The sequence below is a fragment of the Condylostylus longicornis genome, unplaced genomic scaffold (genome assembly GCF_029603195.1).
Source record: "Condylostylus longicornis isolate FDR11 unplaced genomic scaffold, ASM2960319v2 ptg000104l, whole genome shotgun sequence".
Taxonomy (NCBI): Eukaryota; Metazoa; Arthropoda; class Insecta; order Diptera; family Dolichopodidae; genus Condylostylus; species Condylostylus longicornis.
The window spans coordinates 699450-719693 of NW_026578072.1; the positions used below are offsets into that span (position 1 = coordinate 699450).

Here is a 20244-nt window from a genome sequence, read left to right on the forward strand (position 1 = left end):
TGGAGATGGAAAAAAATTTTCTTCTAACGAAATGAACTACTTGTTAATGTCTAAAAGCCCCTAAAATTTCAAGCTCCTAGAGGCTGGGGTCTAGAAGAAAAACGACATCAAAAATTTGGAAAAAAAGGACTTTAGATAACGGTAAATTTGAGCGGCCATTTTGTTTTTCTAAAGTTTAACTATAGTATACCACGGTAGGGGAAGCACGCCGCTGCCTTTCTGCGTTTGCAAAATTTCAAAAATGCTTATGGTTTCATTGCAACAAATAGTTAAAATAGGTAATTTTTAGTGCTTTGGGGGGGTATAACTTCTAGAGGGGGTGAGATAGGTAAAAATTTTGTTCTACGAAAATAAGTTTCTAGTAAAGATCTATGTACGTATTAAATTTCAGCTCTCTATCTTTAAGAATGTAGAAGTTTTGTAAACAGACACACGGACGGACGGACGGACGGACAGAGTGAAACTAATAAGCACTTTTTTTCAAAAATTTTTTGGAAAAGTGCTAATAAACTATATAATAATATTACTTATTATGAATAAGATTTTTCGAAGCGTTATTTGTGCATGTTCATAGTATACCAAACACCTGCTTTACTTTTAGTATAATTATATAATTATACAATTATATAAAATAGAATTCATTGTATAAAACTTGTCTAAACCCATAATATGTGAATAACATTATTAATTTAGTGCCATTATTATTTTTTAAATCAGGAAGCACTTATTTAAGTTACTTTGTAAGAAAATTAGAAATATAAAATAGTTATGTAGAGTTGTTGAAAGAAATTCTTGAATTAAATACAACATACATACATACTTAAATGGAAAATTTTAAATTTAATTAAAATTAGAACGTTTTTTTTTCTTTTGATTAAAAAATAAAATGTCTTTCTTTATATATAAGTAAATATCGTAATTTTGTGATGCGAGGGTGATAACATAAGTGTGACACGTACTACTTTCGTATGTGCATACTAATTACAACTGCCAACTTACAAACCTAATTTGCCCTCTGCCATATATGATTTGTAAATTATATATTTGTATAATAAAATTTCTGTATATGTAGTTCAATTACATTGAATTCTAGACCAAGGTGCCTCTATTTACACTGATGGTTGTAAGACATCGCAGCCGGACTATACGATAGCTAGGATTCATTAGAGCGGCTCTACGGTCGTTGGGTTACTGCACTGTCAAATCTTTTGACTGATTTTTGTTTGACTTTACTGATTTTTGCAGGCTATGAAGGTTAACCTTGCAGTTGGTCCCGAAATATTGTAACGTCGAAGAAAATGAGAGGTCTGGCAAACCGACGAAATTTGGAGTGAAAATAAAGAGTGGACTGGTCGGTGCATCCTAGAGGAGTTTAAAAACATTATAGATGAGGAAACTTGCTTTGGGGTAGCAGTCAAACTTGTACAATAACAACGAAAAATTAATAGAATTTCAATATGCGAACAAACAAGTTGAAACTAAATTTAAGATTCTTGATGTATTTAAAATGATGGTAAACAAAAATTCACTTATGTTTAATATCTTATTTATCCAAATATTCATTTATTTATGAAAAGATTAGATAAAAAAAAATTTTTATTATCTAAATTGTGTTCATTAATTTTTTTTAGCAAATTTATTGAAATATAAACATACCTATAATAAACACATAAAGAGTAAGTATGTAGGTACATTGTAGTGCAAGTGAAGTGCAAAAATTTTCTTACTTTTATGAAAACTTTGATTTTTTTTTCATTTTAATTAATTCTAATTTTAACTATTGACAGAATGCTTCTGTTTCGTTCAACTCTTATTATTAATTTGAAGTTCATACTATTTTTACTCTAATTATTCTATTCTTGACTTAATAATTATTTATACGCTTAGATGATGCCTTCATTTTTACAATAACCACCTAGCATACATATTTTTGAGTTAATCTTAAGAATATTCGAGGCGGATAAACGTTCCAACATATTCAAACAATTTGATTTATATCTCAATCATACAATTTTTAATACAACAATTTTTCTTTATATAAAATAATATATGTAGGTATGTAATTGGTAATTTATTTTACCTGTCTATATAATGTTAATTTTTCAAAACACGTCTTATATTAGAAAATTGTTCAAATTATCACTGTTTCACAATTTTATTAGTCCACAAAAATAAAATTAAAAATACAATATGTACTCGTATATATATGCATAAATAATTTGTAAATTTTGTAATTTTTTCTTTAATTTGCTAACCTGAATTTACAGTACAGGTGAGTTTTTATTATTATTTTATTTTGTAACACAATACTTAAGAAAAAAAAATTATTCCTATTGTACACAAATTTTAAAATATACAATGATCTTTCAATCTCAATTACCTGATTGCGACTATTGCTGAAATCCCATACGATGATCGTCTATTCTGAAGTAGACGAACTCCAATTTTTGTTGAAGTTTGTTTCGTCATTGTTTTTATGTTATTTTATTCCGCAGAAGCGTTTGACTCTCTAAAAAGAGAAGAATATATTTTTATTTTACTCAAATGTTTTTTTTTTAATAAAAGAAATTTTGTGAGTGTACTCATTATTAAGTAACTATGTATGAAAACATGATCCCTGATTTTAAATATAAATGAATGAATAATAAAAATGTTTGTTAAAATGACTTATATGTTTATACATAAGTGTAAATAGAGTGTATATGCTTAGAGAATTTGTTCTAATTCCAGATTGTTCTTAGTTTTCAACATGAAATACACAACTACCCAAACCAACATTTGGAATAAACAGTAAATACATCAAGTAAAGGTGAGTTATATTATAGAGATTACAAAACAGGTAAACAAAAAGGTAAAACATAAAAGAAAGAAGAAAACAAAAAAAAATGAAGAAAAATATAAAGAGAGTGAGTGAAAATTTTCTAATATAAGTAATTTAATTTGACTATTTAAACCTAAATTTATTCAACCTAAATCGAAAAAGTGTGCGGCAGCCGGTTCTCCAAAAAAATAGTTTAATATTAAATAATATTACCTTTCGGCTATACTACAGAGATATTCATAAGATTCGATTTCTAGCTTGGTTTCTAGCGTGCGGTGTTGAAACGTCAATCACACTTTTAAAACGAGACAAAGTATTATGCCGCACAGTTAAATTTCAGTATGCCGTAGCGGAACTGCTCTAATTTTAATTAGTCATGTTTTTTAGGTTCAATACAATTTTAATCCTGTAACTATTGTTCACAAATAGGTGATATTTAAAATTCATTAATTTACTTCACTTTTTTCACTTAGTTATCTGAATACATACATACATATATGAACGTAGCCATATAATTTAATTTTTAAATATGCTTTAATATGCAATTTTGTAACAACATTTAGAGTATTTAGACATTTTACAAAAAAGAAAAAAGATTTAAATTAATTATCAATAACATAATGTATGAATGTATTATTGTGTATATTAACATGCAAATACTATTGTAGTAACGGAGTACTCTAACAGTATAAACAGACATATAAAAATGATGATCAGTCATGTTTTATTAATTGAAGAGTAGGTATAAGTACATTGAAATTATATTTAACTTATGTACATAAATTATAATATATGAAACGCAAACAGATCAGCTGTCGCAATTTTGTCATAATCATCGCAATAGATCGTAATATTGTACTTTTGTACAATAAAAATTTCTTCACCAATTGAAAAAATATAAAAAAAATTTTGAATGATTGATTCAAAAATGACATGATAATAAGCATTTAATTGTACATATGTACGTCACAACAGTAAATTTACTATATGATAATTATACAATATTTAATTTAAATAATTTAAATTACGTATGTATGTCCATGGCTGGATCTACTGTATATGCACAGTAAGCATACAATGAGCGCCTTAAAACAGGAACGCAATTATAATGCGCAAAATGCAATGTTTATTGCGTATTATTTATTTCTTTGGAGGGCCAACATTTTGGAAACCGCATAGAACGCCAACAAGTTGGTTATTATATTAACACATTTTATTATTTATGTAGATCAGTATAAATTTGAATTAATCAGAAATTCCAAAGTAGATATACTGAGGTAATTATGATTGGTGATTTTCTCAAAACCGAATATATGTACAGATCCAGAATAACAAAAAAATCTAATATTAATAACAATTACATTTATTTAAAAGCATTCAAAGAGAATTAAGAAAAAATTTGTCTAATTGCTATTGGAACGCGCTTCGCATACTTTTTATCTCAATAAAGCGCTCGTATTATTTCTGAGCATATATAAATCAAATCAGTATAAATGAAGATTAATAACAGCAATTAAACAGACATAAAAAATTCTAAATTTTTAATTTATTATTTAAAAAAAAAAATAAAGATCAATGAGAGCAATTATTATTATTATTGTTATAATAATGTGTTTTGACATTGTAATGATACACAATAAAATCTTATTGTCAATGATATTGAAATGTATTAGTAGAATATATTAGAGATTATTATATTAATATATGCACATTTTATAAAACAGAAACTACATTTTAGCGGCAAACTAAACTAGTTTTCTATGCACTTTTATTATAACAATTTCAAAACAATAATACAATTTTATTTTTAGAAAAGGACAACTTAATGATTCAATAACAACTTTTTGGTAATGAAATTTTAAAAATATGTTCATGGCAAAAATATTACTAATTCCATAATTTTTTAAAATTTGATTTTTATACAATTTTGTTAACATTATAAACAATCAGAAAAATTAACAACTTAAACATATTTTTTGTAGTAACCTAAGAAAATTTCTTTCCAATCAGAAACTTTACCCACAAAAGTAATTAATTTTTCGGGTATAAATAAATCAAATGGTAAACAATACAAGAATTGCAAACTCTAATCTCACATTTTTCATTATCAATACCTTTAGCTTTAAAACCTTTAGTAGTGTTTCACTAAATGTTCTTATACCTAATATTTTATACATAATTGGTGTGTAGGTACATGTCATGTACTTGCAGCTATACCTATGGCAATTTTTTTAATCCACGTGTGACCACAAAAAAGGTAATTCTTTAGCTATTTATATGAACAAGTAGTTTTACATAAGGTTTTCATAAAATAACAAATTGCCTAAATAAAAAAAAAATATTGTTATACAAAATTGAAGTTCATGTGTACGTGGTTTTAAAATAATAAAACAATGTCAACCACATAGTTAATAAAATATGTTCAAAAACTATAAGTTCAATCTTACGTACACATAGATATATTTGATCAGATCACTTTAGGATATCAAACTACAGTAATATATTTTTTTTAAGAATATTATTTATTCGCTAGGGAAAGTACACTTAATGTTATATAAAAGCCAAAACTAACATATTAATTAAATTATTGAGGGCTGGGCACTGATTCTTCTTATGAAAATGTAAAAAAACCTTATTCAAAAGTTCATAGGTATTCTTTTTATTTACCAGTAGGATAATTGGGAATATTATATAATAGAATTGTTATAATATACCCTTTAAAGTAACGTATATGACCCATAAAAGCCGGAATCGAAATTTTTAGGAAATCTGCAAGTGTGGTGAATTTTGTTTTTTCTTGTCATTATTCAAACTACACTATATTTGAAAATAATTTATTACATATAATAGTGGTATACTATTATATACACCCTGGCAATACTTATAAAGTTAATGCAGCTATATACGAGTATTTAATTTAGTACACAGTCACAAACGAAATGAAACATTTAATACACCATGTAGATAAACTAAAATTTTTATACACAATTTTAATAAATGAATGTTTAAAAATATCTGAAAAAAAATTAAATATAAGCAAATTCAAAATAGTAAAATACACATATACAAATACATATACGAAGAAAATGAATAATAAACTGAGTTGTTTCCTATATAATAGACATATATGTATGTGTTTGTATGCAAACTTAACGTTTATTATTTTAATTAATTTCAAATAGTTCTATTAATCATCATAAACAAAATTCACGTGATGAATATCATTACCGCATCTGTATATAGTAAAATTTGTCAGGTGTATTATTTTTTTTTTTGTTATACATGTATAGTTTGTATAATAACTAGTAGTTTAATATGAATTTAACATATATGTATGTATGTAATAGCAAATTTAAATATAATATGGAAATAGAAAATCATATACGAATTTTGATGTTCAGATGAATTTAAGATACCTAAGAATGATATTAAGGAAATCGTTTGTTTAAACCGATCAAAGCACAGTTAATTTAATTTTAAATATATACTTAGAATTATTAAGTGTTACTTGTTTCTAGAACTTAATTATAATATTGTAGAACTTATCAATCAGTGCTCTTTTAAATTTTTTGTACCTACACAATTTTTTGTTATTAAATTTTTGTAACTATTAAAAATATATAAAAATAGTATTTAATATCACTCGATAATATTTTACTATAAGTAATGTTTTATATAAAAAAAAAATAAAATATTATTGTCCATTAATAATACAACGTCTTTATTAATTAAAATAAAAAAAAAATTCTCAAAAAACTTGATTTTTGGCGCAAAAATTTTTTTTTAGGCTATGATTAATCCTCTAAAAAATTTCAAATATTTAGGATTTTAAATTATTATATTTTTGGAACGTTAATTTTAATTATTGGTTCTAAAGAGCATTTTATGAATAATATTGTCATATGATTTCAGATTTCGAGTTGTATATCAACAATATTGTATAGGTTCGAACGATCTTGCGGAGCTGATTTTCATCAAATTTGCAAAAAAAAATATGTAGGTGTGATTTAAAATAAAAATTTCAACTATTACTTTCCGAAACACGTAAACACAAAGAATAGACACAACAACACTGATTCCCTTCCTAATCATCATAAGTATCAAGGACAATACGTTAACAAAAATTAAAAATCGCTTAGAGGTTACAATGATAAGAAAAGATGCTAAATATTTTTAATTTTTAACTGTATTTATATTTATTATTTAAAAGTTCATCAAACTTATTGATCTTCTTCTGTTACAGGCAATCATATAAATTGAAATTAAAGTTTAAAAAATTGAAAATTCGAGATTGCGATGTCAAAGCAATATATTTTTAAAGACCAAAGATGTCAAAATATAAGATGAAAAAAAATATGCAATAAAGAGGCATCTCTCGCCTCGCCTCCTCTTTTTATGAGTATGACGCCTTCAATTTGTATTTACTAATTAAGACGTTCTTATATCTAATTTCTTTCTAATATATGAGTGGTTCTTATACCAAAACATAATAATATTGAAATATTTTTTTTATTAGACCTGTTCAAATTAAAATATTAAAATAATTTTAAGCAACAATAATTAAAAGAAATAAATCTTGTATAATTTACAACAATATTTCATAAATATATGGATTTATTGAATTTATAATATTGGTACATTTATAAAACACTCAATTTATAAAGAACATTTCTATAAAAAATTATTAAATTTTATTTTAATACAAAAAAAAAATCACATTTTTCCATAAATTAACTATTAATTTATTAATATTAATTAAATATAATTTAATTTAAAATTTCAAATTAAATTTATATTCATAAAATACACACATGCATATATTAATTTGTAAAATCGATCAATTTCACACAACTTGTTCATATACTTAATATGAAACAAAAAAAACCCTATGAAAATTAATTAAGCTAAAATCGCGTATATGTATAAAAAATAATTAATTAAAATCAACTTATTAATGCGATGACTAATACACATATGTATTTTGTACAAGTATTTTTAATAATATGTAAATTATTATTAAGAAAATGAAATATTATAGTAAGTTAATAATTTTCATATAAATAGAATTTTAATAATTATAATTTATAAACTCCTTATTATTTTAAGATTATTTAAACCTGTTCTAACAACAAAAACTTGATTAAAATATAATTGATAAATAATTGTAATGGCAAATAATCATAAAGTTATGCATACTAGCTCCCATTTTTTATATAATATACATTCATACGTATTCTATACAAATAAAATATTTATTATAATTTTATAATTGCACTTAATATTCAATAAATTAAATTTAATTTTTAAAGACCAGCTGCTTGACAATACGATTTTTTCAATTGTTACGATTTGCCTAAGCTGAATATTGTTATACGGCCCTTGGTTAATTTGCTATAAAAAATATTTTTATATTAAAATATTTCTAGAATAGTCAAATATAGTCTACAACTTCCTCACAAATCGATATCTTTTAATAATATAATATTAATCACCTAGTTATCAGTAAAATCTTCTTAACAATTTAATAAAACTTTTACTTTTAGAAGTAAAGAAAAAATAAAAAAAAAACAATATTGAATCTGTTTTTTAACTTCGCGGTAAAACAAAAAAAAAAAAATTAAGTATTACGAGGTAATATTAATTTTTTCAAATTTATTTCCGATTGTCAGTAAAATTTTCATGATTAATTTTTTAAAATTTGTCACTTAATTAAAGTTCGACACTTTCAAAAACCTACGTAATTAAAAAAAAAACAATACTCGTAATAATAAATTAGTTTGAAATCGATTTTAAATTTTAATTCTTGAATTACGTTTGACTTTCATCATTCCACAATTTTATACTTAAAAAATTTAAATTAATAATTTTTGAAGTTCTCAAAATAATTTAATTAAAACGAAAATATAAATTGTGGTAGGTTAAACCTTACCTCAATTCTGTTATACCGAAATGTATGATTTGTTATTGAAATGTATGATTTTTTTGAAGAGGTGTTTGAATATGCAGCAACCGGAATTACCTTTGGGATAAGGTCAAATTATTTTTGTTCTTAATCAATCGGCCAAATTACTTTGAATTTTTTTTTTAATTTTTGCATTTATCATTTTAAAATTTAAATCAGAGTGTGGATGTGTTCATATAATGTGTGTTAGATCGTTTCAAAATTCAATGCTGTATGAAGATAAATATTCTTCCATATCTTGAAGTTTTATTTTTCAACGTTAGAGTATTAGAAGCTGAGTGGTGAATTTGTAATATCTCCGAGAGAAAAATTTCCAAAAATACCTATTTAAAATTCCATTATCTTACTGTTAAATAAGAAAGATTTTAAATTAAAATGGAAAAAATTACATTCATATTTTTAAACTTGCCATAAAATTTTACCGTAATGGGACGACATTTATTATACTTCTTCTCTTTTTAATTTATTGTATCTGACGATTTTTAGTATTAATTTAACAATAGAAAAATATTATTTCCCGCTTATAAATTTATGGAATACTATTTGGGTAATTTTAATATTTTAAAAATTTTTTAAATTTAATTAATACTAAAATTTAGTATACGTATATATGTAAAAATTTCATATATGTAATATAGTTAATAAAGTATAACACAAGATATACTTGAAAAATTTATCGTATTTAATAATTTACAAATCGGAGCAAATAGTGTTGAAGACTTTTGATTTAGAAATTTTAAAGATTTTTAGTGTAAATCTATATTATTGCAATAAATTTATTATCTATAGTAATGTAGGTAATTAACACAGATGGCTATTCGAAGACGAATAACAAAAATTCTTAAAACATTATTTTGGCATGAAAATAAATTGTTGGAATAATTTATTGTCTAAATTCAAAGGAAATTTTAAATTTTACCTATTAAAATTATTTTGAAAAATTGCATTCAAGTAATGAATTTATGAATTCAGAAAAATAAAATAAGAAATTATAACTTTAATGGACGAGATATCAGAAATTAGCATCGGAGATTACACATTGCTCAAGAGTACCTTATGGATTAGATAGGCCACCTGTAATCGTACTCTCAATGGCGGCCTAGTAATCCCGGAGTTCTGGAGGCCAAACGGTACGTTTACGCTAATTGGAGTGCTGTGGACCGGTTGCCCCAGCCTGCACGTCAACCAACCAACCCACCATAACTTAAATAATCATAAACAAATTTCTTTGATTATTATGAAAATAACGGTATACATGATAAATCCTAACTTAGTATAATATTTCACCAAAAAAAAAATTATTATAACCGTTTATTATTATAAAACGTGTGAAAATTAAGAAATTTGAAGAAAAAAAACATTTAATTCAAAAACAATTCAATTTTATTCCAATAATTTTGAAACGAATTTGAGTCTACACCTATGTTTTGAAAATATTGAAAATTAATTAATTATGTATATAAAATATTTTGATTAACTGAAAAATCAACCGAAGTAAAATTCAAATAAGTAAATATTTAAATATAAATTTTACTTAGAGCATAATATTAAAAAATTGGCACTCATTAAATTTAAGTGATAACTTATTATATTTATTTAGTGACCTTTTTTTATCTCTAACTATATAAACATAAATTTAAATATTCACACTGACACGTACGTATACAAATAAAAATTGTAAATAACACGTAATTTATAATAATTTAAAAAAAAAAAAGATTAATATTAATTTTGCCTATAATAGTGTGTCCCAGTAGTTTTCAAAATGTGCGTATAACATAAAAGTAATAATTGTATAACAGATTAAGTTTGATTATTAAAATTTTTTATATGTTATTTAATTAATATAAGTTCGTATTATTTAATTTTTAAAATATACTAAAAATATTTGTAGCACAATATTTTTGCACTAAATTTCATTCATAAATATTGTATAACAGAAATGATCTTTTAAACATCTCTTATACCACTTTAGTCTTTATTGAGATTTTAAGTTTTCAAACAATATTTCAAATTATTTAAATTATTAAGATTTGAAAATTTATTGACAAAATTATATAGATTATTAATAGAATTGTAGGGAAACCGACAAAAATATTAATAAGCTTATATTAATTATACGAACAAAATATTTAATATTATTCCTCCTAATTTTCTTATACATATAATATAATAAAAAATCTATATATAAATTTTTTAAACGGCGATAATAATGTCACCTAAAATTTTTTTTAAATCACACTGATCTGCATAAATTATTAATTTAATCTTTATTTTTCTTTTTGGAGGATCTTTTTGAATATTTTATTATTGCATATACATATACTATTTAAAATTCTTAACAAGACTTTTGTATAGACTTTTATTTTACTTATTTTATATATATGTACTTATTTATGATCAATTATCACCTTGCATGCTTCAATGAAATTTTAAAAATTTTTCAACTTTTTTTAAATTTTTTCTTCCCATTTATTTTAAGTAACTTAATTTCAATTATTTTAACAGCAAAAGAAAAAAACAAAAAATAAATAAATTTTTAGTAATTTTTCTTTTTGGATTTTTTAATGAAATTTAAGTTTAGCAATCCAAAAACTCAAAAATGCGTATACGTACTTAAAATATTTTTATCGAAAAATTATTTAAAAATAATTTAATTAACACCTATAAATCATATATCTTCTATAATATTATTGTATTTAACTATAAATATTAATAATTTATTCAAGTAATTTTTTAAAACTTGCACAATTACGATTAAATGATGTTTCCTTATAATAAAATCAAAATTGCATTCACATTTTAATCACGTACAAATATTCAAAAAATTTAATATTTAAAATTACAAATTTTAGGTATGAATGTTAGCAAAAATGATTCCACCTATAATGCTAACGTTTTACAAATGAATTTTACACACTAAATAAGCAAGACTAATTTAAAATTATAACAATTAAACATACCGTTATATTATGTAGGTATGTAAAAAATATATATTCAAATTTGTTAAAAAAAAAAAGAAATTTGTAAAACGCGTTTTAATTATTTCAGTTTACAAATTTTATTTTTGAATACACTTTTAAAATTTAAAAAAAAAAAAAAAAGAAATAGTTCACGTCTTAATGTCTTAACTGTTTAGCTTAATACGACAAACTGATCAGAAGATGCTCGCCTCAACTCAATTATATTTGAAGATTTTTCAATTAAATTGTTGTACTTTATTTTTTTTTCTTATGTTCACATTATTTTCATTATTATTTATTTTTTGTTTTTTTTTTTTCTTGTTATTACTTCATTGAGAAAAAGGCAAATAAACAGAAAAAAAAATAATAATAATTTAAGCTTTAAAAAGAAATCTCAGCTTAAAAATAAAATATATTATCAAAAATATGACTTTTCTTCCAACTATAGGATACCAATAATATGATAAGGAAATGAGATTTACTTACACTCTTACAAACAATAATTATCATAAATATTAAATAAGTATATGAATACCGATAATTTGATTATATGGGGTCCTTCAAAAGTCGCACCTACACTTAAAATAAAAGTCTAAATTTTTGCATATTTAATTTTAAAACAATATTTATAAACGACATTTGAGATGCCACATATAAAGCTTTTGAGCATCTTTGAAATCTAATTGCATTATTAATATTTAGAAATACTTGTTACAAAAAAATTTTGAAATGTACATCTACATTATTTTATATTAAATCAATTAAAAGTTTTCTAAACCATTTCATTACAATTTGTACGACATTTTTACGACATTACGAATTTTCTAATCAAAATTGTGTAATCGTAATTGAATTCGATGCACTGCAGTAATTTTGAATATACTGTTACTCGTATAATGAAATTATTTATATGTATGTATGTAGGCTAAGGAAACCATTTAAGTAGGCAGATCATTTGTGAACGTCAACTGAATAGTATATAAAAAAAATGACAGTATTTTCTTGTGAATTATTCATAATTTCTATTAAAAAAATTATATAATTTTATAATAGTTTCTAATTTTATATTCAGAGGATTTTTTATAATTCAGACATGCACTGAAAATTCTAAATTAAATCTTAGAAGTTTTTTTTCAAACATGCTTACAAATTTGAAGAAACTGAATATATATTTTTGCAGATTTGTAACATACTCGCGTAATTCTTCAATATCCAAAATTTTTCTATAAAATGTTCCTCTTCTAATTTATAAATAATTTTACAGTAGTTATAAAAAATTCTTTTGACTAAAACAAATTTCAAGCACAATATTGTCATTTTCGAACATGCTATATTTGCAGACTTTGCAGTTTTGATTTATCGAACATGTTTTATATTAATATCTAAGCTACAACTGAATTATCAAAAATCTTTTAAATAAAATTATTAAATATAAATTTTATTATTATAAAAAATTTTTCACCTTCATTCTAAACGTCTACTCTCTTTAATATTATAACTAAAATTTTTTTTTTTATTTTGATTATTATGAATTGAAAATTAGTGTTTCTTATGATATGTACATATGTTTGTATGTATTGTAATTAAGATGAGGCAGCCTATCCCGAAGTAGGGACATTTTACTAATTAAAAAGAAATAAAAAATTATCAGAGAGGGAATTTTTTTTTTTTGTATTCCTGAAATTTAAATTACTATTACGTACATACTTACATATATGTATGTATGTACTTAAGTGAAACAAATAGGTATACTTTGTTGCATTTAATGTATTAAGTTCAGAAAACGGTTTAAATTGATTTTATTAAGTTTATTTTATATTGAGAAAATTTATCTTGGATGGTCATATCTTGGTATATGACCATATGGAACTCAAAATGTATAGATAGGTATATACGAGTCGATATTTTAAAAAATTTGTTGTTCATAACTTTTCAACAGCTTATTGCATATAGTTACAAAAGGTAAATAAAGAAAAGCTTTGTACTTAATTATAATAAATTATATACATATATAGTTATGTATGTTTCTATATATACAGAAAATTTCAATAAATTTATTTCAATTTAGGGTAAATTCAAAGCTGTAAGTCGAATTGTAAAATTGAAGTAAAGATTTTTAAGTAAAAAAAAAAGAAGATTATTACTTATGCTTTTTGATTATCCCACTAATAACGGTGATGGATTAAAGATTCAGTCGAAATTTCATAGAAATTAGTCATATACATAAGTACATAGCAAGCATTACATACTTCTATTTGAATCGGAAATTATGATTATTACAAACTAAAATACTTTGAATATTTGAATATAACTCTTCAAATTTATCATAGACGACACTTAATTATTAATTAATTACTAATACTCGTGTAAACGCGAGTCATACTTTAAATTTTACAATAGTTCAAAACACCTCTTTGAAGTTTTCAACGTTAAAAAAAAAAAAATGGTAAGCTTGCATTTTGTAATAATTTTTTTGATACCTTTTTCATTTTTCTTACAACTCCAGTTAATCCGAACTTACCCTATATCAGTGATTTCAATGGAAATGTTTATGAAGCTTCTTAACTAAATCTGGACTTCAATTATCATTTCAATGAAATCTTTTATAATTAAAAAAAAAAAAACAGATTAATATTTTGTCTATATTGAAATATATTGTTTATACTTTAATATAAAAATATTAATAATTTATTTTGTTATCAATAAAATGAATACTAAGTATTGATAAGAAAAATTTAAATTTGAAATTTAAATTTTTATAATTAAATTTGAGATTTTCGATGAAATTATATAAAAATATTTCTTAAGAGGTTTAGGTTTTATTTTTCAATCGCTCTATTACTAGAATTTATGTTATTGTAAATTTATTTTAAAATTTATTTTAATATTTTTACTGGAATTACAAAAAAAAAAAGTTATGACCTTATTCAAAACAGATATTTTGATACTAATTATACTACCGTATTTTTATGATTAAACCATAAAAAAAATAAGCAACAAATAAAAATGATAATCAAAAATTCATCATTATACCCTTATGTGCAATACAAAAGAATTATAAAAGTTTTAATGGTAATTAAAAACTTAATTCATTTAAAGGAATATAAAGGTTTTCATTTACAAGCAAGCTTTAGATGTACAGTCATAAGTTCATTTGTTTTCAGATACACCAAAATTGTTCTCATGATTGAAGTCTTCTTGTGTTTTCAGATACAACTGAACTGGTCATCTTTAGGAAAATTTTAAAATTGCTTACATTAAAATTTTATTTTGTATTATGTTATTTAATTTGTTATATTTGAAACTAAATTTAAAATGTCAAAACAGTAAAAAGTAAGGATTTAATATCTAATTTCCATTGGAAAATCATATACAAGGAATGTAAATGAACTTATAAGCATATACACATATATTATGGGTTTTATTATAATAATTTCCCAAATATATGAATTTTCATAAAACGACTAATAATCAACAGCTGTATTCGAAAGGTAATCTCTTCTTCCAATATTTGAAGCTTGTTTACTCTGTGCTGCTTCCAATTTCGGACATTCTGTAATACGATGACCAAGACCACCACAATAACTGCAACCACGCGAATCTCCTAAATCCAAATATTTTTCAGATTCTGGACATAATTCAACCAAAAATAATGGAACTTTTTGCCTTGCCTCAATTAATAAATGTTTTAAATCTAATAATACAGATTGTTCTGTTGTTTTATTAACAAATGTAGTTGCTAAACCCTTTGCCTTTGAACGTCCTGTTCGACCAATTCGATGTACATAGTTTTCAACATCGTCAGGCATATCATAATTAATTACATGTTGTACATTTTGAAAATCTAAACCTTTCGATGCTACATCTGTTGCAACTAAAACATCTTTTTGCGAATCTCGAAATGCTTGCACGGCACGCGAACGCTCTTCTTGATCCTTACCACCATGAATTGCAACAGCTTCTACACCTTTTAATAGTAAATATTCGTGTATTGCATCAACATCTTGTTTTTTTTCAGCAAAAATTAACACAGGCGGTGGAGTTTTCTGCAAAACTTGTAGAAGATAAACAACTTTTGCCTCTTGTTTTACATATTCAACTTCTTGTGTAACGTTTAAAGAAGCTGCTCCGGCACGTCCTACATTAATAGTGACGGGTTTGACTAAAGCAGATCTAGCAAAATTTTGAATTTTCTTCGGCATTGTAGCTGAGAAAAGTAAGGTTTGTCGCTGTCCTTTAAAATACGAAAATATTGTTCGAACATCTTCTTCAAATCCCATATCTATCATTCTATCAGCCTCATCCATACATAAATACCTACAAATATGTAAAGTAACAATTTTTTTGTCTAACATATCCATTAATCTTCCCGGTGTAGCTACCATTATATGAACACCTTTGTTTATTACCTCTGTAGCTTCTGATACTGCTACACCCCCAATTGCTAAACACGATCTAATTTCCGGCATACCGTTTTCTTCTAAAATTTTACAAAAGTGTTTAATTATATCAAATGTTTGTTTAGCTAATTCTCTAGATGGGCAAATTATCAATCCATATGGGCCCTCATTCCTAATAAAAGGCATACGAATTTCTTGTTCAAGTGCAAACATGATAATCGGCAAAACAAAAACTAAAGTTTTCCCAGATCCAGTAAAAGCAATTCCTATAAGATCTCTACCTGCTAACACAGTAGGTATTCCTTGAACTTGAATGGGAGTGGGTTTCTTAATCTTCTTTTTTTCTAATCCTATTAATATACCTTTAGGAAATTTCATTTCTTTAAATGATCTTATCGGTGGTGGAACGTCGTCTCCTTCAACTAAAATTCTTAACTTATTTCTTATTTGTTCTCTTTTAAATTCTGGCATCGCTAATAAGTAACGTGGTGCTTTCCAACTTGTCTTGATTGGGTCTTCATACTGTATACCTTTTGCTAACTCAGCGACACCCATCAAAGCTTTTTTTTCTGCTACACTTTCTAGAATTTTCTCTTCTTCTTTTAACTGTTTCTCTACAGCACTAATTTTTTTAGCTTCTGCCAATTTTTTCAGCTCGGTATGTTGATCTAACAAACTTATATTATATTTTCGTCCCCATTCCTCTTGCGAATTCTCGTCATTTTCATTTTCACTTGAGGATTTTGGCACAGCCGACTCCGTAGTCAATTGCACTATTCTTCCAAGTTTAAGAAGTTTTTCTTTTTTGCGTTCTTTAATAGGCACATATGGAGTATAATCCTCATCTTCATCATCTTTAGAATTTAAATCATTTTCACGATATCGTTTTGCTGATGACTTCGATTTATCTTCACTCATTTTTATTTAAAAGCATGCAAAAATAAATTTTTCTCAAAATTTAAAAAAATTTGTTTATTTTTTGTCAAAATATTGTGCGACGAGAAAAAATAAACAAAACGTTGTAAAATGTCATCTAGAATTTGAGTTTTCAGTAAAATACAGCAGGGATGCGCATGAATCAATACGTACTACCAAATACCAGTACGTATTAGTTATTACGTTTGGTATTGATATGTCAAATTTTTTTGATTAAAAAATGTGATACAATTTTAATCAAAAAGAAAGTTAAGCGAATTAGTTCCGTAAAGTAGAAAATACAGATACATTCAACTCTTCATTCAACATGTTAAGATGTCTACATTCTAAAGCATACCCTTAAAAATATGATATATAGTTTCAATCAATACAGATTTTTAAAAGAATTATATCATATCACATAAATTATCATATAATTTCTGCATTTTGGAAGTTTTCAGTTATACTAGCTCATACAAGTTTAGATTTTAATAAAACTTAGTATTAAGTTCAGAATAAACAAATTTATGTTCATTTATTTACTTTTAACATATTTATAAAATCTTTTACGAAAAAGATTTGGTTTGAAACAATCAAAATTTGAAACAAATCTGATTTGTAAATACCCAATCCAATCAAAATAATTCGTATAAGAAAAATAGAATCTTTTTATTTTCCAGCCAATTTTTTACAGCTGAAACAATTGAAACTTCCGGGTAAATTTTAGATTTTTAAAAATTTTTAAATTTTTAAAAATTTGACAAGATAAAATTTCATTTGATAATACTAATTCGATTAAGAAATTTGTATCTTTGCTGGTTTTTTCCATACTATTAAGGAGAAGCTAAAAAACTTTTACATACTACTGAAGGGAAACTAATATATTTGTATCGCTGCTTTTAGCTTGAAAACATAATATGGTATTTACATCACATAGCATTTAAAACTGACTCAGTTATTAAGATTAACTTAGCCTGCTACATTGAAAGTTTGCAAATTTCATTTTCTATTACACATTATAGAAAAAAAAAGTTTTTGTTTATACAAAAAAACTTTTGACCGACAATGTACTAAATGATGCAAATTGACAGCAAACATGACATAAATATATTTTAAAACGTCAATTATAAGTGTAATTAGTTTGGTTTTGGTTACAAATTTTAATAAAGAAGAGAACTTAAAGAATTGTGTTTCTTAATTTTAATATATCATTCGAAATAATAATTTTAAGTAATCTATTTCAAAATGTCAATGTCAAAAACTACAAACACATATAATAGGCAGAATTGGGAAGATTCTGAGTTTCCAATTCTTTGCCAAACATGTTTAGGAGATAACCCATATGTTAGAATGATAAAGGAAAAATTTGGAAAAGAATGTAAAATTTGTACGAGGCCCTTTACAATATTCCGATGGTGTCCTGGCGCTAGAATGCGTTTCAAGAAAACTGAAATTTGTCAAACTTGTTGCAGGCTTAAAAATGTATGTCAAACGTGCCTTTTAGATCTAGAATATGGTTTACCTATTCAAGTTAGAGATGCTGCTTTAAAAATTGCTGACCAATTACCACAAAGTGATGTGAATAAAGAATATTATATTCAAAATATAGACAAAGAAATAGCAGAGTCGGAGGGAACAAGACCAGCTGGTGTTGTTGGTAAAAGTATTGCTGCAAGTGAAATGCTTGCAAAATTAGCAAGGACTGCTCCATATTACAAAAGAAATCGACCTCATATTTGTTCCTTCTGGGTTAAAGGAGAATGTAAAAGAGGAGAAGAATGCCCATATAGACATGATAAGCCAAATGAACCTGATGATCCACTATGTGAACAAAACATTAAAGATCGTTACTATGGTCGAAATGATCCAGTAGCGGAAAAGATTATGAAAAGAGCTGCTACTTTGCCAACTTTAGACCCACCAGAAGATAAAAACATTACAACACTTTACGTTGGAAATTTAAGCGAAAATATTACTGAACCAGATGTGAGAGACAATTTTTATCAATATGGTGAAATTAGGTCAATCGTGTTGGTACCTCGTCAACAATGTGCATTTGTACAATATACGAAACGTTCAGCTGCTGAATTAGCCGCAGAAAAGACTTTTAATAAATTAGTTATGCATGGAAGAAAAATTACTATTAAATGGGCGCATTCACAAGCAAAACAAAATCAATTTGGTAAAACAGATCGCCGCTATGAATTACCTGCTATCCCACCACAACAAACTGTTACTTCAAATCCTAATGATTTCTTCAATCTACATCAAGAAGTAACAGTTTTACCACCAGGGATGAAGTTACATCAAATTCCACCAAACATGATTCCTCCAAGCGCATATCAATCCATGTATCCAGGTCCGAACTCATTTCCACCACCATATCCATCAATACCTATGCCAGGCTCATCTACTAGTGGTTTAGATGGTATTCCGCCGCCACCAGGTGGCTTGCAATATCCTAGTCAGGATCCATCAAGGTTAGGATCGAAAAAATAGTAATTTTAATTCAATTTTCAATGTAGAATAATAGTTAAAATATGAAAATAAGAATTGTAATATAAAGAAAAGTAAAAATGATTCTCTTTTTTGGTTTTCTAAGATTCAACCTATACATTAATATAAAAAATGTAAGAAAAATAAAAATAATTTTTTAGTCACTCTAATGCGATGATGTGTACATTTTTTAATTTAATAATTGTAGTTATCTAATAACCCATTTCCAGCTTTCAAAATTAGCTTGCAAACTAAAATTCTCAAAGAAATACTACTTGAAATTACAGAAGCTAAGGCACATTACTATAAAGTTTCTAAATGAAGAGCCCTGGGTAATTTATTTAAATGAAACGTTTCTTCAAAAAAATTGTGAATTCTTTTAAAAAAAAAAATATCACTTAAAATGAATTGCTTGCTACAATATTACTTTTCCCAATTTTTAAGCAATTTAACTGAAATATTCTAAATTCGTTTAGCTTTAAATAATTTATATATTTTAAAACCAAGAAAAAGTATACTAAGTCTTCTAAAATAAAATGATTCCTCTTTGACCGAAGCAGGATTGAGTGAAATGACATGAAGGAATTCCTTTTCATATTTTGGATCTCCTTTTAATCATTCATTCGTTAGCACGAACAAAAATTATAAATGTTTGCATAGGTAAATGGCTCAATATTATGTTCCTTC

The 20244-nt window shown here is 24.9% G+C and overlaps 3 protein-coding genes across 5 annotated transcripts in view; 1 reads left to right on the forward strand and 2 right to left on the reverse strand.

Annotated features, from left to right (window-relative positions):
• LOC129614141 (gelsolin) overlaps positions 1-11851 on the reverse strand; it is a 45768-nt gene extending 33917 nt beyond the window's left edge. Inside the window, exons 1-2 of one of the 3 annotated variants that reach the window (XM_055528555.1) lie at positions 11747-11851; positions 2381-2509 (exon numbers count right to left, since the gene is read on the reverse strand). In XM_055528555.1, coding sequence (XP_055384530.1) covers positions 2381-2469 — 89 coding nt within the window. In that variant the 5' untranslated portion in view covers positions 2470-2509; positions 11747-11851. Of the gene's footprint in view, positions 1-2080; positions 2230-2380; positions 2510-11746 lie in introns of those variants that run through there. The other 2 variants (XM_055528557.1, XM_055528556.1) reach the window with 2 other exon arrangements.
• Positions 11852-15033: 3182 nt separating this feature from the next.
• Positions 15034-17106, reverse strand: LOC129614145 (ATP-dependent RNA helicase abstrakt). The gene has a single exon (XM_055528561.1). It carries the CDS (start codon positions 17062-17064, stop codon positions 15211-15213), a length of 1854 nt encoding a protein of 617 aa, XP_055384536.1. The 5' UTR covers positions 17065-17106; the 3' UTR covers positions 15034-15210.
• A 1086-nt stretch (positions 17107-18192) lies between these two features.
• LOC129614150 (pre-mRNA-splicing factor RBM22) lies at positions 18193-19575 on the forward strand. The gene has a single exon (XM_055528568.1). It carries the CDS (start codon positions 18307-18309, stop codon positions 19558-19560), a length of 1254 nt encoding a protein of 417 aa, XP_055384543.1. The 5' UTR covers positions 18193-18306; the 3' UTR covers positions 19561-19575.
• The last annotated feature ends 669 nt before the right edge of the window (positions 19576-20244 follow it).